The sequence below is a fragment of the Hydractinia symbiolongicarpus genome, chromosome 5 (genome assembly GCF_029227915.1).
Source record: "Hydractinia symbiolongicarpus strain clone_291-10 chromosome 5, HSymV2.1, whole genome shotgun sequence".
NCBI classification, from domain to species: Eukaryota; Metazoa; Cnidaria; class Hydrozoa; order Anthoathecata; family Hydractiniidae; genus Hydractinia; species Hydractinia symbiolongicarpus.
In genome coordinates, this window is record NC_079879.1 from 34,407,811 (window position 1) to 34,433,126 (window position 25,316).

General features: G+C 32.4%; 2 protein-coding genes across 2 annotated transcripts; one reads left to right on the forward strand and one right to left on the reverse strand.

Annotated features, from left to right (window-relative positions):
* Positions 1 to 1,200: 1,200 nt before the first annotated feature.
* On the forward strand, positions 1,201 to 2,376 carry LOC130646148 (C-C chemokine receptor type 1-like). Its single transcript, XM_057452288.1, has one exon. The coding sequence runs from the start codon at positions 1,201 to 1,203 to the stop codon at positions 2,374 to 2,376; it is 1,176 nt and encodes a 391-aa protein (XP_057308271.1).
* Positions 2,377 to 16,207: 13,831 nt separating this feature from the next.
* On the reverse strand, positions 16,208 to 18,664 carry LOC130646149 (uncharacterized). The gene is made up of 3 exons (XM_057452289.1): positions 18,644 to 18,664; positions 16,581 to 18,523; positions 16,208 to 16,475 (listed from the first exon to the last, which is right to left on the reverse strand). The coding sequence occupies exons 1-3, from the start codon at positions 18,662 to 18,664 to the stop codon at positions 16,208 to 16,210; spliced, it is 2,232 nt and encodes a 743-aa protein (XP_057308272.1).
* Positions 18,665 to 25,316: the final 6,652 nt, after the last annotated feature.

Sequence of the window (25,316 nt, forward strand, 5' to 3'; positions counted from 1 at the left end):
ACTGTATATAAAAAAGAGTTGACAGGTATATAATAACAAAAATTATTACATAATTTTTGTTTACAAGTTCAGACGTCCTGGTATTTCATGCGTGCAACTATAAAAAAAAATTTGACTAATTATAGTTCACTGGGTCCCAATTAGGTTTAATTTTACGTTCAGCAGTACTGTAAAGCTACGTTTGCTATTTCAGAACAACACACAACAACGTGTTCCTGTTTTACCATTTTACAATTTCTAGCGTACAGTTTTATTGCTCACTCTACACGAGTGACAATACTGCACAAAAAACTGGTGTTTTCTATTGCTTGAAAAATGCACCGAAATCTGGGTATGATATCTCGTTCAATTATACGCAAACAACAGGTGCATTTTTCTGCCACATTTTTTTAAATAAACCAGTTATTATTCGGATTCAATGTTTTTTCAGTCACTGGACATACACGGTCCTATGCAGTAACTGTCTAACTGAAATTTCTCTTTGACATATCATGATTGATTAGTCTTGGTCTATTTATTTACCACGTGGTTTATTGAGTTGTTCGGGGGATCTTTTTTCGAACTGCTTTTACACAGATTTTAGTATTTTTAAAATATTCATCCAACAAAATTCTTTTTCAAAGACTGCGAAAATAATTTTGTTCCCACAATATCGGAGAGTTTACTTATCAAAAATATTCACAGTTGGGTATTTTCACAGACAAAAAAGGGTTCGACAGACTTTTTCGTTTTTTAAGAAATGCGAAAAGAGAATGAGTGGCGAGTAAAATTTGCCAATTTGCCAAAATGCCAAGCAACAATCAAAGGTGGCCGACAATCGCGGTTATATTGGAATAGTTGTCAATATATTTAACACGACATTTTTTTTGCATAGAATAACTTAAATAACTTTTAAAATTGTTAAATACAACTGCGATTTTCTTTGGCTCTGTTAAATACGCCCGTTAGCGCTTTGTAAAAAAACATAACACCATATTATAACGAGCACAATTGGTGTTTCTCAAGAGACATTTGTTTCGCATCATAAATATCAAACATTTTTCACAATTGTTCGTTATTAATGTTTTGTTGCGTTTCAAGAAAATTACAAGTTTAAGTTAGCGAACAAGCAAAGAACAATATTTCTGGTCTATTACGAAAAATGTTAACAGTAAACTCCTGTGTAAACACTTGCGTGCATATAAATTTAAAGAAGTCGAAATGAATATTTCTAGTGAAACAAACAATGTTACTTCCTCTCTATCAAATTCTTTAAGTACACTAGACGAAGCTCTTGTTGGTCTATTCTCCCTTATATTTTGCGTCGGTGTTATTGGCAATTCTTTCGTCATTTATGTTTTTGGTGCAAAATATAAAGACTTGCGTTCGAAGCAGGAAATATTGATATTATTATTGGCTGTGGTGGATTTTATAGCATCGATTGCAAATCCAGCCCTTTTTATATATTATACAGTTACAAAATATGGCAGATGGGATTTCAGCGAGGCTGGCTGTAAGATCTTTCCAACAATTGGTCCTGTTGCAACGAGTTGGTCACAAGGAATTATATTAATTATGGCACTTGATCGTGATCGAGCAATTGTGACACCTTTAAAAAACTCGTTTTCAAGTAAAACCATCTATAAGGCAGTTGCTGTTGCGTTGCTACTTTCTATGTTGTCATATTTTGATTATACTTGGTATTTAACATCCCATGGTCAAAAAACATGTCAAGGGTACGGCGATCATTTGTTAACATACATTATACCAAGAATCTGCTCTTTGCTAATAAGTGATATTTTGTTTCTAATTATCTTTGTTGCTACAATTACAAGGGTGTATCTTATTTTACGGAGGAAAGATGTGATGGGATTTGACGAAGTCACGAAGAAATATCGAAAAGAAAAAAATAGGCGAGCTATGCGTTTACTGTTGACAATGGGCACTGTTTTTGCGTTTTGCATTTACCCGAGAGACTTGTATCAACTGTCATATCATGTTTCTCTTGTGATCCCTCCCAAAATGGTATTTGATCAAAAACTTCTTAACATTAACGCCGCTCTGAAGGTCTTCCACACAGCGAATAGCTGTGTTAACGTATTCATATATGCTTTTATTCATCCTAAAATGAAGTTGGAAATCAAAAGACTATCTCGCAGATTAACATTGTGTTCACGAAAAAAGATCAGTTCTGAAATTAAAAGGAAACCAGGACTTACTTCAAAGACAATTCGTAGCGCAATTGAAAACACAAGGATCCGAAGCTCAACTGAAAACACCATTTTGGGATCTCCAACAATTAGCAAAATGGCTTTGAATTTGACTGTTTTCACGAAAAACAATGATGATGTTTTTGAAAACAACAATACCAGATTTACTACGACGTCTGTTACTTAGTACATGAAGAGCGCGTCACACATGTCTAACAGATTTCCATATTTCTTTAACTAAATTAGTAAATTGTATAAACGTTCATCATTTACTATACACGAAATGTACGCTATATTTTTTTCTACCAAAAAACGAGCACAATTTTATTTATTTTGCACAGTTTTTCGACAGTGCAAAAAGTTTACTACCGGAAATAGAGTGTAAAAATTTCATATTTTTTGCTTAACTAATTAAAAGTTATTGTTCTCCTGAAAAAAAGAGAACTATTCGGAAAATTAATTCTAAAATTAAAACATTTTTTTATAAAACCAAAATAAATATTCACACGTTTTAATTAATCTTTTGTTCGCATATAGACATTGAATTGTCACGAGGGAGCTGTTCCCTCCAACGCCGAGAATTCTTCGATTACGGTGACTTTAGAGAGGTTTATAACTTACTTTCAATTCGATTTAAATTAGGAAAAATTTTCATAAAATTAAATTTTACGATTTCATATATTATTTTGTAGCCATTTTATTTGCTGTTGTGAACAAAGAAATTGAACCAAATTCTACCGAGCATACCAAGTAAATTGATTTCTGCTCGGTTTATATGACAACCTAATTATCGCACTTTTGCTCAAAAAAATATCACCGAATATCGAATAACCATCCAATATCACCCTTTCTAGCTCTCGTATGTTTCACTTCCCTAAAGGCTCGGGAAATATGCAAAGAAGAACATTTAGAAACGATAACCACGACATATAATTCCCAAGTGTCTGACTATTCGTTTAATGGATGCGTTTTTTAATTTGATAAAAATCTAGGTATAACAAAGTGGAATTTGTGTATCTCATGTCTTTAAATCTTGTCACATGAATCAGGAACTACCGCCCCTCCACCCGGATAAGGTATCCTTTGTACTTTTCGTTAACAAATTAACGCTTTAAATAAAAAATTTTTGCGGTTTTGTGGCTTAAGAAGAGGCGAAAAAATCATTTTTTGACAGTCACAAAATAAATTTTAAGCGATAGAGAAGAAAATTATAAATTTCTAAAACCTAAAATTTACAAAGATAACTAATATATTAACAAATAAATAAATATTTTCCACAACTAAGTATCCGTATATTTTCTTGTGGTTGTATAGGGTGAAAATAAGTGCGTTTGTTTTAAATGTTTGTTTGTTTGTTTTTTTATTCTTTTCAAGAAACATCTAAAACAAGATCCTTGAGTCAAGAAACCCAAAAATATTTTACTTACTATGCTCGTTTAAACTTTTTGGAACTTAAGAAATATCTGTCATGACCAACAACATTTGTTTTGTGTTTTGAATCAATTTTCCACAACATACTACCACCTTTAACCGATAAAGTTTGTTGTGATGAGGTGGCACCCAGTTTAATACCAGAAACACTCAACAACAAATCGAACAGATAATATCCCTTTATCTTTAATTACGAATGAGTTAGATAAAAATAAAAAATAAGAACTTTAGTTTAGTGTTCTTATAATATTATAATTCACTAGCAATACTTTTGTTAACATTCGAGATCAAAATTCGAAACAGTCCTGTCTAAAACAAACATTCTATTTAGAACTGCAAAGTTCCTATAGAATGAAACTTTGTAAACAAAACATTATGATGTTTGACACGTACAGAATAATGTGTAAAGTTGAATGCGCAGCTGAAATATAGTGACAACGAAAATTGAAGTATTTTTTTTTTGCCTAGCTAACCAAGAATAACATGGGCCTTAACGAGTTTTTTATTGACTCAGTAACCAAAAAAGTTGAAGGAGCGAATCCGAAATTAAAAGGAGACGTATTTGTTATAATTTCGTCGTTCTGTATTTAGTATTTTTGATAAAACTGGATATCAGATCATCGTTTTACGGACAATGTAGCTAGTTAACTAGCCATGTTGAAGAAGCATCCAGACGAAATGTTGCTGAATTTGGTTATTTTAACTATTAAACTTGACATTGTTTTGTTTCTATCCTATGAAAATGTTTTTAGCGATAAATGTATTGTAGGAGTTAGATATATAATCATTTCCAATGCTTCTTAAAACTTGTTTTTCGTGCTTGTTTACATTTCAAGCTACCATTTTTCTTGACGACGGGCAATACCGCAAAATATCGGGCCGTCGTGGAGAGCGCTAAGCCAATCAAAATGCCTAAAAGCTCGTATTGCCCGCTTGAAAAATCCAGATGGTTAACAAAAAATAATAAAGCATGTTCGTCACATATCATTCAAAAAAATTGTTATTTCGATCTTTAACTCTTTCTTTTTTCCGTGTTTATTAACCGTGACGTCACAATAAAGAGTCCATTGTTTTTTTAATTTAACCACCCGTTGGAGAGAGACTTAATCTAAGAATATTCATGAAGATTGTTGCTTTTTTTATTATCATTTAACGTTTTACGGGGAAGATTAAGAATTATAAAAATAATAGAAATATTATAGATACTGAAATTCACGTGCTTCTATATCTTTTTCTTTTTGTACTCACTGTTATATCCTTAAATTCTGTAACTTTTCATAATATGTTAGACGTTCTAATTCTGGTAAATTTCCGAGGTAAGCCATTCGTGAACAGGGTGTAAAATATCTAAATGAAATATTTTTTTGTTATTTCATTCTATGTTATGGTTTTCACCAAAAAAGGTTGAAAAACATTTGATATTAATGAAACGTACAAGGTAAAATTAGGACCAGATACGTAATTTACATGCCAGAATATATAATTTACAGACCAAAATCAATATTTTTCCGGACCAGATTTTTATTCACTCTTTGTCTTTGATTCGGCCACAATAAAAATTAAAAGTCAATCGTATCCCTATTGTGATAAATACCTTCACTTTGAAAAATATCCTTACTGTTATAAAATAAGAAAAAAATCGATGTTTTGATTTGATCAGATTTTTTTTTCTCCTAACGTATATGCAATAATTCGACCTTTTTATAATTATAATATTTTTGTACATCTTATACATACTTATACATACTTATTATACTAACATAGCGTACATTTTTCATTAATAGCTAAAAAATTTAATACCCTTTGATTACGTTTCAACAGGTGGCAAATATGTAATTATACCAAAATTAAAAGTCAATACTATTTTCATTCTGATGAAGAACCAGTGTGTCAAGTTTTATAGGAAAATCATTTGCAGTTTGCGGATAACCTATAAAATTGTGGCCTCCAACACTTTGTGTCCCTCACCCCACTTTCCTCCATCATCCAGTGCTACAGCAGATCATTCCCCCAATAAATATCAACAGAGCTACGTTACACTACACATAGGTGACATGAAATTCAAATCGAATTTGTTACGTACGTAACGTAGACCATAACACGATTAAGAATATCAAGCTAAAATCTTATGTATAAAATTTACAGAACAGATACGACACGCAACGTATAAAACATAGACACATAGCGGACATAAAATTTTATACCGGTAGGAAGTTCTTTTGTTTATGCTGATTAAAATGTTCTTGTAGATTTCATGTTTTAGACGATATTTGCAGCATAACTTTGCTGTTTAAAAACAGAGAGACAGCGCTTGCTAGACCGTCAATGTCATGAGTAACAAAGAAGTCTTATAGCACCATTGTGACTCGAGCTTTAATTGCAACTCACAATATACGGAATGCAAAATATTAAAAATCTTTTCATAATGGCCGGAACTTGTGGATGTCTTTTCACCACGCCAACAAAGTCTTGTGTAGGTAGAGGCTTTTTTCATTTATGTACAAGTAATTGTAGCAAATAGCTTTAAATGTTAATAAAAAAATCGATGAAAATACGGATAAAATAAAAAGAGGTAGAGATAGAATGTGGAAAACCACTCTTTCAAGCAAAACTGTTTTCAAACTCTCAATATGTCATCAAATCTCAAAGTTAACCGATCGACCAAGAGAAATAGATATAATTTGGTTAGCGCATAATTCTAAATTTACACAAGAAACTTTGACCTTATTCTAGGGCGGTCTGTATTTTGGGATCTTGTTTTTTTTTTGGACGGCGTTGTAATTGTACCACTTCCATAGAATTCTGGGAAGGACAAAAAAATGACAGTGAAACATGCCACAGTGAATTTATTTTACATTTTTCATGCTAATAATAAACTACTTATGAAACATTGGTCACTAGATACGTCATGAATCTTAGATGTTTTTCTTCAAGTTAAAGACCTCCAGAATTATACCCCTAATTGCAATCAACATCGTGCTGTAACTGGTGAGAGGCATAGCGTACTTTAACAGTAATAAAGGCGTTGGCGACCCTTTTGTTTTTCATCATTATTATTATTATTCTGTATGCCACGATCACGTACAGAGATTGAAAATTATATCTGATCGTGGTGTGCCAAACCGCTTGTTTTTATTTAACGTGCGATATATAACAGTCATTGCATTTCATAATACATTACTTAAATTTAAACTTCAATTTAAAAATGGTAATTCTGAACAAGTAATGCTTAACCTAAATTTTGCTATAGGATATGACATAACGTATGTGGTATATGAATGATTAAAAATCCAAGTTTCCCCACGCAATTTTTTATTATTGTGCTTAAGAATATATCTCTTTCTTTACCTGTTACATTGTGATTCCATCTGCAATTCTTAAGTGGTATCGTGAATGAGGAAAAAAAATTGTTATGAGAATTTGTGTTTTATTAGCCACAAAAGTTTTAATTATATGCGCTTATCCTTTCGCATCGTGTTATTGCAAAACTGTGGTTTCAAATTTTGCAATACTCTCGAAGGTAAAATATTTACGAAATGCAAAGTTTTGAAATCATTGTGGTTGTTATTGGCTTTCGATCTTATATTGACTATTAACTTCAGTAGCCTTCATTAGTAAGTTCTCAAGATCAGTTTAATTCTGTAAATTACACGCTCGTTTCCATTCGACTTGATTTTCAACTATAGTGCACAAAGTCCACTTAAATGGAATCTCTTATTTTGCTAACGTGTTTTTTATCATTCTACTTTGTGTAATTATTTTAAACGATGTTATTCGGCATTGCATTGACTTTTCTAGAAAAATGAGATTCTAGTCCGTTAAAACCATCAGCACACGAAGGAAATGTAATTTTTAAAATAGAGAGAAAGCGAACGTAGAATAAGGATACCGTTAGCAGACACACTAAAGTATTTTATCCGAAACGAGGTGAGATATTTATACTGAAGGATGTCACTAACTCTAACAATTTTGTATTTACAATAATTTTGTGAAATTATGTTACGAAAGGAGCAAGATTAGCTAATTACAGCGGAATTCTATACAACTATTGTGTTTTAAAATCTCAGTAAACGCTAAACATAAAAATTTTTGAATGTGGTAATGGCGCTTATATTTCTTACTATATGCAAGCACAAAGGAACAATGAGTTGCAAAGCCGCCTTTGATAGTAAGTGAGAGACAATTGCATAGGATAAAGGAAATTGTCATAACAAATGTGGCGTCACCCATCAACAATCTTCACTGTAGACTACATAATAAAATATTTTTACTAAATGGGCATGCCACTGATTAGGAAGTCAATCAATCACTACCTATAGCTAAATGTAGTTTGGCGATATTTGCAAGAAAATTATAATGCTAAATATTCTCGTGGGTGGAAAAGCAAGTTGCGGTGCACCTTATAATCCTTTTGACGAGGATGAAAATTAACACATCTAATTGCACTTTTGAGTATCCATTATATTTGATTGTTGACAGTGGGCGGACGTAATTAAAATAGACATGCGCGGTAAGGAGCATCTCGCAGAAATATATAAAATAGTTCTAGCTTCAGCACATTTTTTATTCGGTTATTTGCGTTAGAAACACTAGTTTATGGTTAGCACATGTTTTCAGCAACTTTTTGATCTCTAAATCTCGGAATATTAAATATCTAAAAAATGGTAAGTAGCTATGTACATTTTGTATGTTCAAGTCGTTACAAAAATAGAACAACAGTAAGTATTAACATATTTTGTCACATGTAGCAACAAACGAACAAAAATATTTACCTGTAACAGCAGAATAAGGTAGAATATTAAATAACGTCTTATGAGTGTACTTTACATTCTACAAGTGTAAAAAACTTTTACTATTTAAATCTTTTTTTAATTTAATCCTTATTTTTAAAATTGACTTTCTTTTTTAAAACTAATTCGTCAGCACGATAGATTAAACAACAAATGGAGCAGATTTTTTTTTATTTCTTTTTCTTTTTTGTTCTTCATGGAAAATAAATTTGATCAATTTTAAAAATTGATGTCTATCAACATTTAGTTTATCAGAAAACCTTTTTATTAATTTTTTTGTTTGTTTAATATGTCTGTATCTATTTAGGCTTGGATGATTTTCTTCTTCGTACTGCTGGTAGGATATGTCTGTGCGTCGCCATTAAAAGGCACAGTTAATCCTCCTGATGTTTTGAAAGAAATGCGACAGGAAGTGAAAGGCAAAACTGAAGAGGCTTTGGTAAGGTCTTGGTCTACATAGACTTAGATACGATAGCACTGCTAAACACGCACCAAAGTTGTTGTTTTTTATTTTATTTTTTAAAAATGTATTTCTTTATATCAAAAACTTCTCCAGTTAAGTTAGAAGCAGGTCATAAGTAAGAAAGAAAAACTGGAAATACAAACTGGAAATAAACAAAATAAAAAACGGAGCTATTTTTATGCTTTCTAATACTTTTAGTCTTTTATCGTCGTCTTAAGCAATATGTGTTCATTGGATGATTTTAAGCAAATGGAATATGAAATACTGAAATATTCAAAAGTTTCCACGAAGAAAATCATAATGCTTTCAAACCAATTTATCTTAGATAAAATGGGCAAAAAAGAAAGTAAAATTTTCGTTGCGACATTGCAAGATGCTGTTTCGTCAATGCGATTCTAACGCTGATTGTAAATGTTCCAGCCGTTTGTCTTGCCATTTTTTGTTGAAGAAAAAGAGATGCGTTACGAATCTTGAATTGGATCCAATGTAAGAATCTACCATTGGAAACCCCCTCAATTTTTACGAATGAGACATTGGGGTGTTTTAAAAATCGTGTACCACGACGGCTTCGTGTGAAAAAAAAACGCGGCCAATGACATTTCACTTACAGCTTTAAACATATCTTGTAACTTGTTATTTGTTAAAACTCTGTAAATTCGAATCCAGAAGATAGTATAATTTATTAGTAAGTCTACCCTATGTGGCAACTTTCAGGTGCTAATGGGCTCTATTGCGTAATTGATGTTATAAGAAATTTAATTAGTAGCTTTGTCATTAGTATTAAAGGTGACTCTAGCTGCCCACGGACTTAATTCCCATGATCCTGAATGACAAATTTGGAGTGGGTGAAACTCATTTCCTTTTACTAATAAAACCTTTTTAATTGTAAATAAATTTTTAGGATAACTTAAATATTGCGCAACTCTGTTTGTTGTCAAATGGGTTTTTTCTTTTTGTTTGTTTCGACATAAAAAAATAATAATACTTACCTCCCAGACAATCAATGCTATCGAAAACTAAATTTTTTTCTAATATGCCAGTAGCTAGTAGCAGCAACGGAGAATTTAGTCAATAATAAGAAACTACGACTATTTTCTAGGAATGCAGATAAACGCTACCTCAGTTTTGTGGTACATCGCTAGTTAAGAAAAAGTTTCCTGTAGGTTTGCTAATGATTTTTTGTGGTCCAACCGTATGCAAACTTATCTTTTAGATATTTTTTTTATTTTTATAAACTACGAAGATAACTTTAATGTCTTTTCATTTAGTTTCTTGGTACGTAACTTAAAGGCTGTTATATCATTCTATAATTATAAATTGTTATATCCCTCTAGAACTAGAATATGTAATCACAATTATAAACACCTGAAATTGATCTTCTTTACTTAAAATACATGTTTTATGTTACGGCTTTAAATATCAGCAGAAAGTTCAACAATCAGTAGCTATAGCGATATATCGCTTTATTTTCAATTTTTCTTCTCGACAGCCTTTTTTCTTTTTTTTTTTAACGGAAAAGCGACCTTGGAAAGAAGATGCGTAGCTTTAGTATCATCAATGAACTATCTCTGCTACGGACCTAAATGAAGAAATTAAGACTATGATTTTCTTTGTTCGACGATAGCGTAAAAGCAAAAACACATATGCTACGTAAAGATATACATGGAAAACTAACTGTTATCGACTTGCACCTGTTACCTCAATTTCTGCATATTGGGAGAAAAAGGTGCTGGAACTCTGCAAATATTCTTAAAATGGAATTGTGTACTAAAATTAACATCTTGTTAAAGAAAGAAATAAAATATGGACGCTGTGGTAACGGCAACTACAATCAAGGATATAAATATGTGGCCAAACAACAAAAATACAAGCTCATTGTGCAGGACACAAAAAACATTGATAGTGGGGGAAGGGCTACAGGTAATATTTTCACTATTTTTAATTTTTTGTCCCTGATTATAGACATATCGAACACGCACCTTGACTTGCTTCCATAGCTGCCAAACCAAATTTCCCTTTTTAAGTCGATCTTCCTCTATTTTAAGATTGGAGACTCATTCGACACAATATTGCATTAAGTTGATTTTAGCCCTTTGTAAATTTAAAAAAAGAAATAAATTGCAAGCTTTGCTTTCATGTAGAGCTGCTTTAAAACAATTTGATCTTGAAGGAAATATAGTTTACCTTCAGAAAAACCAGTGTAGATTGTCCAAAATTCAGGAGATTTTAAAGTATAGTCCCTTCAAAATAGTAACCGAAATGACACGCCCTGCATGTAACTAGTGCTAAAAACTAACGATGGTGAAGAAATACAGAATACACAATCGTACAAGTTTTTAGGGACAATCTTGGATAGTTCCCTATCAATGTCCACCAACTTTGAGAAAATGTACAAATAACCATGTCAAAATTACGTTTGCTTTTTTCTTTGCGCAATTATCTCGACAAACCAATAATGAATAAGATCTTTCGTGGAATGATTTTGCCCTGTGTTACCTTCAATTATGCTATTAATCTCAATTTGACCCAAACACAGGTGCAGAAACTTCAATCTATTGACAAACTGGCGACCACGTTAACCCTATTTGGTATGGGTTTTTTTCGGGCCGTAACTTTTGTTCTGTTTGGTTTTAAGTGACGACACTTATCTTGTGACTTAATTAGTGATAAAATATTTGGGTTGACATGTCATCACAGGAAGTGATGACGTCATAATGAGACAATGGTTGAGGAAAATATGTCTTTCTTAGAAATCTTGTTTTTTTATCCATTTTAAAACTATTTACAGCACTAGTCATTAAAAAAGTAATATAAGAATGTGAGATATTATTAGGAACATTAACAGGTGGTATAAAAACAAAGGATTTCTCCAGGGAGAAAATAGAAATCGATCAAAATTCAAATCTTCAATACATTATTTTGAAAAACCGTTATTTGAAAACTTTAGTGTTAGTAGCTGTCATGGATGAAAACTTGGTATATTTATTAGCACTTATGGTAGTAACTACTCAATCAAGACAATTTGGATTGGCATGTGATAAAATTACCTATGACGTCATCATATGCCAATAGAAATAGAGAAATAGGAAAATACAAATATTCCGGTCTGTATATTACCAATATTCCGGTCTGCAAATTACACAGTATGCATTTCGACATTGTATGATGACTTTTTGTCACTATCACATACATAATCACATATTTATACGACTGGTTAGTTTAGAAAACATTTATTTTTAGCACTACAGCAAAAGTTGATATGACCACCTGTCAATAAAGGACAAAGTGACATTGGCAGAACAATATTTAGAATTTTTTTTATTTATTTTTCCAAATTCCAATAAAAGTTAGGAAATGCCACAAAATTTCAAGGAATTTCATCCAGTATTTAAAAAGATATGAGATTCCATGATCGGGAAACAATAAATAATGGTTGCATGCTGAAAATTCCATCAAGGAAATTGTAGTGCGCCATGTCTGTTTCTTTCTGTATGGGTGCCAACTACTATAATGAACTTCCGATTAAAATTCGGCAAACAGAAAATTTTAATGATTTCTAAAAGAAAGTTTTTAATTTATATAATTGAACTAATAGTTTCTATCTTTTAATTTTATCTAGATTAAGTTTTTAAAGTTTTTTTTTTGAGAGTCTGAATTGTTAACATACTACTATAGCTGTGAATTTTTATTTTTTTTATCTTTTTAAATTTATATATTTTAACAGGATGTTATTAATAGCAATGTTGTAAATATTGAAATACTTATCCTGTATAAAGATTGTGTAAAATAAAAAAAAATAAAAAAAGGTATATCAATCTAATGCTGCCTAAATTTTCCAGATTCCAACTTGAAGCTAACATGATTATTTGTTCGAGGGGACCTTATTCTACGCATATTAAATGTCTGCCTTTATTTTGGAACTCTTATTCCCAACTAAATTAACACTCTACTGAATAAAGATCACGTGGCAAAAACAATTTTAGTAATGAATAAAATACATTTCGAAAGCCTAAGAAAAGCAACGTAGGAAAGCATTATGATTTACATGTTCAAGCAGATGTTTCTCATATCACTGTTTTAAGTACACTATTACTGCATTTCAATTACAAAACACGAGCAGAAAAATGAAAAAAAAAAACGAAAAAGATGAAGAAAAACTTGCTTGAAATAAAAATATTAAGCCACAATAAAAAAAGGGCTTATTAAGCGATCAAATAATTTAAACCTGATATTTTTCAAAGTATTTACTTCTCAGCTGAATAAGACAAAGTAAGCGCTATTCAGACGTGGCTTCATTCTTTCTTCTTTTTAGTTGACGATTAAACTCATCAGACGTAAACAAGGTAGAAAATTCCGCCATCGTCATATTATTTATTTAAAAATGACGAACTAGCTGGTAGCGCTACAATTACTTTATCGCGAAAACTGAAAGTTCAACTGATTCAAAATGAACTGGTCTTTACTACAATTTATAATTATTATACTTGTCGTCGTTTTGCATATAATTGCTGTGGTTTGGCTGTTGCAGCGAAAATGTCGAAGAGTTAGTGAAAGTCAAAGGTTATTCCTAATCAATTTGAGTTTATCAGAAATCTTAATTGCTGGAATTGGACTGTTGAGACGCTTATTCGCTCTAAAAACTTCACAAAAAATTGACTTTTATATGATATTAGTTCAAAATACAGGTTGCATCCTAGCTTACTACCTTATTATGATCATACTAACTGCGGATAGATTCTTTGAAGTATATTTGAATATACGTTATCCTATTTTCTGGAATGGAAAACGTTCTAGACACTTAATGTGCTTCGTTTGGTTGGTTAGTTTTATCGTCAGCGTAATATCCATTGCCATTCAACAGAGCATTACTATAGAAGAATTCTTTAAATTTTGTTACGTATATTATTTTCCTATTGCGGAACTGGTCTTTCTTATTGTTGCTACATTTACTTACAGTTATGTCTTAAAGTTAATACGCAAGAATCGTTTACAGAGACTTTCAACGTCGGTAAGATTCGACATAACAGAATGTTGCATCGACACTGGGACCCAAAACAGAAGAAAGAGAGTTAGAAAAATAAGAGGTTTTGTAGTACCCACACTGTTAATAATAACTTTCATTTTGTTTGTCATTGTTCCAGATCTGATTTATTTCTTCAGTTACATACTAAAACGACCTGTCCACAGTCTATTGGATAGATTGCTGCCATTTATATACTACTTTGGTTTTTCTTCAGATGCGTTTATCTATATCTTGTTTCATCCTTCCTCATGGAAAAGAACGTACAATAGTATCAGGCGACATTTTTCAATGTGGCATTAATATTTTGTTATCACCCAAACGATGTAATTATTTAAATCACGTAAAAAAAGACAAAGAAACCTATTTGCATAATTTCTTTAGCTATTTGCAAGTTTTTATTCTACAGAAAATTGCCTGCAGTAGATTTCTATTTAAGAGATCACCTTCTTAGGCTACATAATGACCTGGTTATCTCACCATAACATTAAGGCACAATTGTTATATCGAACTTATTCCACATTGTTGCACATTCTAAAAAAACTTTATTTTGGATGATTAATACTTTAGTCTAGCAGCAAAACAAAGCTCATATATTTTTCTGTAAAAAAGAGGGATTTCAACAAGATTGTATATCGTTTTTGCAATCAACAGCCAAGAAGATAAGATAAATACAAGTTAAAACGTGTATCTGGGGACTTGAGATTTGTAATGCAAATATTTAATTACTTTGATTTTGCTCAACATAATGCACATGTGAAATTAATGTTTTTCGCTAGTCCTAAATATTCTTATCCTTTGCCAGTTGGTGTCCTTCACTAAACAGTCTCACTGACCTTTATCGGACTGTTTCGCTGTTCTAGCTCATTAAAATATTTTACCTTCACATATCTATAAAAGACGTTGACTTTTTAACGACCGTTAGTGCGCACGCTCCAGAAAAGCTCGTCAGCTTTTTACGCTAGAGTGGTCAAATGGAAACGACACTTAATGCGCAAAAAGATTTCCCTGCTGCAAATCTTCTGGTTATAATATGTTCAGAAAAGCCTGTGCCAAGTTTTATAATTGTGATTTGTCAGTGAACGTTTTACATAGCAATGAGGTGGAGATGTGTTTTCGTTCTCTTTATTTTTATGAGAAGAAAGACAATTCTGGTTAAACAGGAGCCCAAGCTAAAAATTAAAGTAAAAATAAAAAATATAACAGATCAAGATTGCATCTCACTGTACATTAAAACATTAGATGCTATCATCTCTGCTTTCTCCTGATTTTGCTAATACTAAACCTTAAAAAGCCGATTGTAAGCACACCCGTTGATAACCGCCCCCTTCGATAAGTGCACAAAAGCCTTACTATCAACGCTGATAAGCGCTGTATGGTGTCAGGTTAACTCAGAAGCAAAGATTGGTACGATGTATGTCTCTAACTGTACTGTTGGACGAACGTTGTCGGACGTACGAGTTTTGCAACAGTAGGCAAAGATTTTTAAAATGATTCCTTTTGAAACTTTAAAAATTCTTTCCTCCGTGTACTTTTGAGAAATTAACAATTCCTTCTGTGAGTATGTCCGCAATTATTATTGGTGCAGAGAAAAATTCATCTGACAGACTTTTTACAGAATTTATCCACAATCACAAGAACATACGATTAATGGAATCGAATTTTCAAATGAAAAAAGTAAGCAAGCAATGAAGCTGTCAAGATATGGTAATGAAAATACACCTAATAACTTGAAGAGTTCGAAACATTTTTAAATAATGAGACACTGAAGCCATTCTTCTTTTTTGTATCCTTCCCACTTTTTTTGGCAATGTCGACACATATTCTCATCCATATTAGCTTCCCTATGACTGCATACATCTCCGTAATGCTGTGTTTGTGCTGCAGATTATTTTAAATATAAAGCTATTATATTTCCAAAACTTCGTAGCAACACAAGATTGCAAAGTATTTTCATAAAAATTACGACACGTTTTATTTTTGACATGTTTCGACTTACCAAAGTCATCTTCAGAATATTATACAAAAGTTGATACATACACTCTTTATACAAAAATTTTTTCGAAAGTTATTTAAATATTTCCCAAAAGTACAATTTATATGAATTATACACAAGCTAATCCATGTTGACAAAATAATATTAGATAAACTAACAAAAGTTAGTTAAATAAAATTTATATACACAATTTGTATAAGACAATTAAATATTTCCCAAAAGTACAATTTTTTAATTTATTAAATGAATTTAAAATGCTAAATCAATATCTGAGTAACAAAAACGATATTGAACAAACGGCTAATACAAAACATAAAATTAAACGGATAAATTGATGATGCAATGCTTAACTTGTTTATTGAGGTCTGGTTTCAACCAAGAAATATGCATACCCTCTTTGAGTTTCCTCTGCCAATCAGTGTCTGCATGATCCAAAATAGAAAAACAATTTTCGTTACATAGTAATTTGCAGTTAAGATTTGACTGCATATGCTTAAATATTTGTGAGTTTTTATCAGTTTTCAAATGTTCCTTAACTCTACTAGAAATGTGCCTGGTGGTTTCACCCACATAGCTAGCATTACAACTAGCACAAACAAATTTATACACAAGTCCAGATTTAAAAGATTCAGGAACTCGGTCCTTGCAAGAAAAATAATCTTTAATTTTACACGACTTAAAAACGAGGCACACATTGATTTCTTTACACATCTTATTGACAAGTTGATTGACTTTTTCTTTGGCAGTAATAGAGTACTTGCCAATAAAAGGCAATTTAAAATACCTCTTTTCTAATACATTAGTTGTCTCTGCAGTGACAGCTGTAGAAAAATTCTTATCAAGGTAATTTGAAATATGGTGGTTTACCAGTTTTGTAGGAAAAAAGTTTTTTCTCAAAATTTCAGTCAGAGCCTTAATATTAATGTCAAAGTGTTTCCAACTGTTGTTAATTTTGAAAGTCCTGTCAATTAGTGTTTTAATGAGACCTATTTTATATATTTTGGGAGTGAAACTAAAATAATTAGTTAAAAGGCCAGTATAGGTTGACTTATGGAACACAGAAGTATAAAATTTGTCACTGGTGTTCTCAATTAAAATGTCAAGAAAAGGAAGTTTACCATCAACTTGTTTTTCTAAGGTAAATTTTATATTAGGGTGTCTCTGATTCAAGTATTCAAAAAAGGCCAAAGCTTCACTTTCATCGTTAAATAAAGCAAAGATGTCATCCACATATCTACGGTAGTATGTTGGACCACAACCCGAGTAATTTTTTATCCATTCCTTTTCTTTAACGCCCATGAAAAGATTCGCTAAAATAGGTGCCAGCGGCGAGCCCATGGCAACACCATCGACCTGTTCATACATTTCATTATTGAACAAAAAATTCGAGGATGACGTTGCAAAAACGAATAATTGTTTTAGTTCAGATTTTGTGATTTTGAGTTTACGATTTCCGGCAATTACAAGTTGAACTGCAAGATCTAATGTTTCATTCAATGGTATGTTCGTGAAAAGACTACAAACATCAAAAGAAACCATAAACTTGTCGGATTTACTCACCTTTTTTAATTCCTCAACGAAAGTGAAAGTATCTGCAGTACAGTAATCCTTGGGAATTACATCAGATAATAAACCACCTAAAAACTTGGCAAGTTGATAGTTGCATGTGCCTATAGAAGATATAATAGGCCTAAATTTAGGTAAATTTTCAAAAGATTTATGCATTTTAGGAAGGCCGTATATTCTGGCCGGTTGAGAACCACTGGGATATATATCGTTGTACACTTTGTCACTAAAAAAACCTTTTTTCTTTAAATTCCTAAGAAAACGTTGTAACTGTCCTTCTCTCTTCAATGTTGGATCTTCGTCGAGTTTTTTAAATTTAGTAGTATCTAAAATGATATCCAAGATGCCTTTTTCATAATCCTTTCTGTCTAAGATTACTATCCCATTTCCCTTGTCCGGCTTTAAAATAACAATATTGTTTTTCTTCAACTTTTTCAGGATACCATGTTTTTTGATAACTTCGCGACTGGGTCGGTAATCGTGGTAATAACTGTTCGCAATATGTGATAGGCTGGACTTTAAAAGATTATCATCATTTTTATCTTTCAAATTTGAGGACATAAATCGATAAATCCTTTCAAACGAAACAAACACATCTGTTTTCCTAAGTGTTAGTGGTGGAATGGCAAAAGACAGACCATTTTTTAAAATTTCACTCTCATCATCAAGCAAATTGTACGAAGATAAATTGGTGACAATTTCGTCTGCTGTAAACGGTGGTGCGACGTTTTTAGTTAGACTTCTAAGTTTCTTCTCTTGGGTAAAAATGCATTTTCTAATACTTTTTTCAACACTTTTCTCGGCTGCTTTCCGTAAAATATAGAAATCTATAGAATTCAAGGTATCACTAAGAGATTGGACGTGATTTACATAATCTTTTCCTAACTTGATTCGTTCTTTTTCTCCTTTGTGAATGGCACTTTTCAGTAAGCGTTTACGTATTAATCGCCCATCATTAAAATTGGTGTGTGGTAAATTAAAACATAAAAACTTCGGTGTAACATTAAATGACTGACAGTTTCTTAAGAAAGTTAAATCCAAATTCTTCTTTTCAACTTTGTATGATAACTTTTCGAAATTGTCGAAACATGTCAAAAATAAAACGTGTCGTAATTTTTATGAAAATATAAAGCTGTTTTGAAGGAAAAGTTCGAGTTTTCTAATTTCCGAAATAGTTTAGTAAGCGACCCTTTTGGGTCTAGTAATCATTTCAATAACCGCCGCACTGAGTGCCAATTTAAGAGGGGTGTTTATAAAAGTAGTTATAAAAAAAGGCGAATGCTTATTTGAGAGGGCGCTTATTTGAGAGTGGACGCTTGTAAAAGTAGTTACAAAGAAGGATGGGGAGAGAGCACTTAATCGAGCATCCAGGGTAAATGTACTTTAGTAAAATTTGACGTATGCTTACCTCTCTTCTCTACACTTACGACTGATTGTGCAACAAATGTTTCTCATATCTTTAGTCACGTAAAAAAGGAAAAGTTAGAGCAAGGCTTCAGTTTTGAAAATGTGCTTCTATTAAAGGGATACAAGAAACAGATAACAAGAACAACCCTTGTGGTTTTAACACTCGTTCCAAGTAGACAAATGATTAGCAATTTTTTTCTCGACTTTCTTTGTTTAGTAGATCACAACAGACAGAATCTATCAATTCTTGAATACTGAGACAAGCGCGATAGTTATTAAGTAGTCAACACACTAAAATACCAAGAATGACCGCGTGATCTACGGAAATCTCAACATTATAATCTATCTTTAGGGGCTATTACAGCAAATCATAAGGATTGTACTGTTGGCAAAATCAAGGAACGCATTCAAAGTTTTCTTCGGTATGCTCCGGATCAAGAAGGCGGTGCTGGAAGGAGGAAGAAAAATATACTTGAAAAAATTGGAAGTAAAGAAAAACTTGGAAATAAGAAAAGGGTACTGCTCGAGTCAAGCGTTTCGGAAAAAGAATCATAGCTTAAACCAAGAACTTGATTTTGAGTTTGCAGTAGTCCGGGTCCATTGTGGCATGACTTAAAGGAATTAATTTTCGCGAGAACATATATTTTGCGAGAATAAGGTATGTCAATTTAAGGAAAACATGAAAACAAAAAAGGGTTTCTCGAGTTGGAGAAAGAATCTTAACTACCAAAGAGTCAATAGGCGACACAATAATGTTCCTGTTAACGGTTATACTTCTATGTATGAAAAGGAAGTTGTAGTTTTATGTGTATAATTATATATTTATATGTAAAAATGTTATTTGTATGTATGTACAGTTGACTCTCTCTATCTCGACTACCCTCTATCTCGAACATCTCTCCATCTCGAACCAAAGTCTCGGTCCCTTGGACATTTGTGTAGGCTCTAAGCTATTTTCCTCTCTTTATCTCGAACCTCTCTATCTCGAATACCTCTCTATCTCGAACCAAAATCTCGGTCCCGTCTAACTGTTTCTCTCTCTATCTCGAACTTTTCCGGATTTAAGAACCTATTTACACTAAAAATCGAATTAAAATGTTCCATTTTCGAACGAAAATGTTTGACGTTCGAATTCTAAAGTCACTCACAAAACATTGTTTACAGTGTTTTGAACCAGAAACCTTCTTGAGGTGAAGATGTCGGCTTTAAAAAGAAAACTCAATAACGTTTTTTTAATTCAAAAATGTCAAATAATTCGGGAAATCGAGAAAGGAATACGATGAAGACGATGGCAGTGACATGGAGGATGATTCATTTGATATAGTTGTCGAAAAACCATCAAGATCAAAAGTCGAGTGTAGTATTGATCTTTTGAAAGATCTAGCAATGTGTTGCGAAAAAGGCAATGAAATGCAAATACTTATCTCCAAATTCGAAAAAATGTATACTGAAGACAGAGTGGCATCACTTAAACAAAAAGACATAACCGATTTCTTTAAATGAAGCTGTAAATTTATTTTATGTATTTATTTTAAAAGAAGTCTTGTGTATTGAATATTAACATTTTAACATCTCTCATTGACCTCTATCAACTCCCGATACACTGAAGGTTAAAAATACGTTTTTTACGAAAAAATCCAATTTTTGTCAATTTTTCTCTATCTCGAACTTTCTCTATCTCGAACAAATTTTCTGGTCCCTTGCGAGTTCGAGATAGAGAGAGTCAACTGTATATGTTTGTATGTAATATATTGTAAAACAAATTGACACTTTCAAGATACGAATACTATTTATATAATATATTGTAAAACAAAACTTAAGAGAGAACAAAAAATGTTACCCGAGCTGGTTATGTTTAATGAATATCCCTGTCGATTCAATTAAAAAACAAAAAATAACAAGGTTGATAATTCCCAGTTAAAAAAATTGCGAAAAACATTTTCAAGGTTGTTTCTACAACGTCGTAGCAGCATTATATGTTGCATTTTGTGTCGCTTTGACGCTGCATAACTGTTTTCAGGTTGAGTTGTTACAACGTTGCTGCAATGTTGCAATTTCGTGTTACGATGATTCCCATTCGTGACCTTCATGCAACGTTATTCTAATGTCAGGAGTAACCTTCATTCAACGTTATTTTAACATCGGGAGTAACCTTCATTCAACGTTATTTTAACATCGGGAGTAACCTTCATGCAACGTTATTCTAACATCGGGAGTAACCTTCATTCAACGTTATTTTAACATCGGGAGTAACCTTCATTCAACGTTATTTTAACATCAGGAGTAACCTTCATGCAACGTTATTCTAACATCAGGAGTAACCTTCATTCAACGTTATTTTAACATCGGGAGTAACCTTCATGCAACGTCATTCTAGCATCGGGAGTAACCTTCATGCAACGTTATTCTAACATCAGGAGTAACCTTCATTCAACGTTATTTTAACATCGGGAGTAACCTTCATTCAACGTTATTTTAACATCGGGAGTAACCTTCATGCAACGTTATTCTAACATCAGGAGTAACCTTCATGCAACGTTATTCTAACATCAGGAGTAACCTTCATTCAACGTTATTTTAACATCGGGAGTAACCTTCATTCAACGTTATTTTAACATCGGGAGTAACCTTCATGCAACGTTATTCTAACATCGGGAGTAACCTTCATTCAACGTTATTTTAACATCGGGAGTAACCTTCATGCAACGTCATTCTAGCATCGGGAGTAACCTTCATGCAACGTTATTCTAACATCAGGAGTAACCTTCATGCAACGTCATTCTAACATCGGGAGTAACCTTCATGCAACGTTATTCTAACATCAGGAGTAACCTTCATGCAACGTTATTCTAACATCGGGAGTAACTGTTGCTGCAACATTGCTGCAAGAATTTTTTTCTGCCGGGATTCTTTGCTTTCTTCTCCCTCTTCTAGTACCTCAGTACCAGTACTTTCTATTTCAAGTCACTCTCGTCAGAGCTTTCGTCGTTATGAACAATCCCAGTGAAATCATATGAGTAAGCAAGCAGTTGTCAAACGGAGTTGCACCTGGTAATGTCAAAGTCTCTCTCAAGTTAAGTGATTTGAAGGCTCTACATGTGCAGCGGATTTTTAAAACATACAACCATCTCAAGCTACAAAATGATTCTTTTATCAACGGTTTTGATGCTGCAGGGATTACAAAGGCGATCAAGTCTGCTAACAGCGTCTTTGCACGTATAGAGAACTCATTTGATGAGCAGATACATCAACTTAGTTATGTTAATAGATTTATTCACAATGAAAAGAGAAAATTCTAGTTTTTTTATCCTTTTCTTCTAAAACCTCCTTTTCATGGCTTCAAATATGACTTTAAAAGGGTCTGTCGATTTCAAGCACGAATAAAAACACGTAATTTCACGTATTTTCAAAATTTTTAGTCGGTTATAAAATTTCGTCGCCTTGAAGCGGCTCATACAATAAACACGCACAAAAAGGGCTCGGATAGGTTAAGAATCGCAGACTATGACTAAATCAAATCATAGCAAAATAAAGAAAGGACTGCACCTTTTTGCACCAAAAGCAACGCCCCCAACTTAAGAAGACACCAATTCATTAAGGAAAGTGTATCACAGCTTTTCAATAACAACTCCATAGAACAGGTAACAAAAGTTTAATTGAGCCTAATCCACTGACTGTCGTCATAGAAACAAAAAGCGCTTGATTTACCTACGACACCTGAATCGTCACATCACTATCACAAAAGTTAAATACGAAGACTTAAAAGTAATAGCAGGTATGTGAGAATAGTATTTATATTTTAAAAACGCTTGATTAAAAAGTGGTTTTAATTATGTAAAAATAAATGCTTGCCATTGTGGTTACCATCTGCATGTCTTTACAAAATGCACAAGACCTTTTTTATAAAAAGGAATTAGATCTGCAATTTATATAGACGATGGCATTGCAGGGGCAAAAAGCTATATAGAATGTGGAGTTTTGTCTTAAACATCAACAAATCTAGGTTAACGCATTTTCAAAAGTCTAAATGATTGGAATTTAAAATCGATAGACGAGATACGAAATTCTACGACCCGAAAAAACAATTCAAAATTTTATTTTCCATGATAAGATTATCCCTCAATAGAGATGCGTTACAACAAAAAATTTATCAAAAATTGTAGGACATATTTTATCGATAGGGTTAGGAATTGGTCATTTAACCAGGTTATTTGTTAACCTTGATAATGTATAAATGTATAATGTATAAATTCATAGATAACAAAGATTCGTGGTTGAACGTTCGGCTTTAGACAATATTTTGCTAACAGAACAAAGAGTAGGGAGAATAATTTAAAATTTTGTAATGGTTTTATCCTTAAGATACAAAAGTGGTTTATTCTGATGCTAGTGACAAAAGAGTACATAGTAGAAAGGTTGGATAATAGAATCGCTAAAGAAGACTTTAATAAATTTGAAAGAAGACAGAGTGCTACATACCGTGTACTGTAAAGCTATTGCTAGAATCATTTTCTCCAACACTTTTAACAGAACCATTTTTTTGCACAATCAAACTGTGACAAGAATTTTTCAAAACAGTAGTACAAAAAATAACTTACAAAGTTTGCTCCCTGAAATTTATAACCTATGCAGTAAACACAAAATCAAAATAGAACCTGAGTGGAAACCTTTTTTTTTTTTTTTTCGATACAATTTAAAAGAAATATAAAAACTTCTCAATCGATAGATTTGCAGATAATGTTAACATCAGGACAAACAAGAGGCTCAATGGCTTAGAGATTTCCGCTATCAGCATAAACAACCCCAAATTTAAATTGACCAATAAGCACAAGGCCAGCGTGCCACATACCTTACTTTCATAGCTAAGAATGAAATATTCGTTTGGGTAAGTGAAACCATTTCCTCTAAACGTTGAAAAAGTTAAGGGTTTTCCAGTATTCACCACGTGATGGAAGAACAATAGAACTAACCAATCAAAAAGCGCGGTCGACAGCATAAAATTAGTTTGTCGCCCGGCGTAATTTTTCCGTTCTCCTGGCTAATTTTGGATGGATTTTTATGAGTTGATGAGCATCTTTCAGTTATTCTGAAATCACGTGATTTTATTGTATACAAAAATAAAAATTCAATGTGAAGAAAAAGATTAAATTTCTTTTTTGGTGTGAATTTTTCTTAATTACCCAGCAATGGTGGGCGATATTTTTACGTTTAAAACGCTTCTTTAGCCCTCCCTAGACAAAGTATATAAGAACATGTCTCAAAATTTAAGAACATATTTAGAATATTATAAGGCTTTGTAACGCTTGACTACATATTCATTGAACAAGTTCATTGAATGTTTCAGAATTTATTTATTAATTTTAACTCATGCTCCCTCGCTCAATTCTTTTGAGAATAAAATTAAAATTAAAGGGTGACCAAAAAAGAAAATAAGGAACAAGGTAGTACAAACTGAGTTACCACTAGATTATTATTTTTTTTATCTTCTTTGCTCTAAGCGATGGCTGAAAATGACCCCTGTTCACATGAACCAATATTTCTTTGAACTCTCTGGAGGTCATAAAAAATGTATTTTTCACATAGTAAATTTGTCCATGCACAATGTATTTACCCCCCCATCCAATTTTAAAACCAACAGGACAGAAAACTTTTATACGAGACAGGTATACATGATTTTATTGACTTTGAACAGGTGGACAGGATTGTAAAAAGTGTTCACAGCATATTTCACATGTAAGAAGGACTAAAAGAGGGATTTTCACCAAGCGAATTGGATGGTGAATTTGATTTGAAAAATTCGCTTCGCCGTCAAGTAAAAGTACTTTCTACTTTTAATGGCAAAATATTTCTCTGTACACTGTAAATCAATCAGAACGCAATGCTTAGTGTTTATTAATAAAAAACTTATTACTGGAAAGAACTTAAAATAACTATTTAGGTTTTAACACCCGCAGTGTTTTAAATTCCCCGCATGTTTTTTTGTTTTACGTGAAAAAGATATTTTGCAGCTAATTCAACGCCGAATTTGCCATTCACAATTCGCTCTGTGGAAATCCCTCTTAATACAAAAATTATGACTACTTGTAAAAATATTTGATTTTATTGGTTTATTTAAAAAATACGAATATGCCATGATAAAGATTCACCTATCTATGTATGCACACAATCCGGATAACCTATCTGAGTTTTCACTAACATATTGCCGCACGTAGTGCAGTAGGTTTGTCTGCAGCTTCTAGTTCTAGAGACCGTGAATCGAATGTGAAATAGAAAATATATGTACGTGGTCCGGACTTTATCAGCTTACGCGTAATATATACGTCAACGTGTATCCCATTTATAATATAGTAGTAAAAAACATATTTAACATAGTATATAAGTAAGAAAAATGAAATGGAGTAGTCTCTGACTTATCGCCTGCATTTTTTAGCATGACGATTTGCGTTTGAGGTGT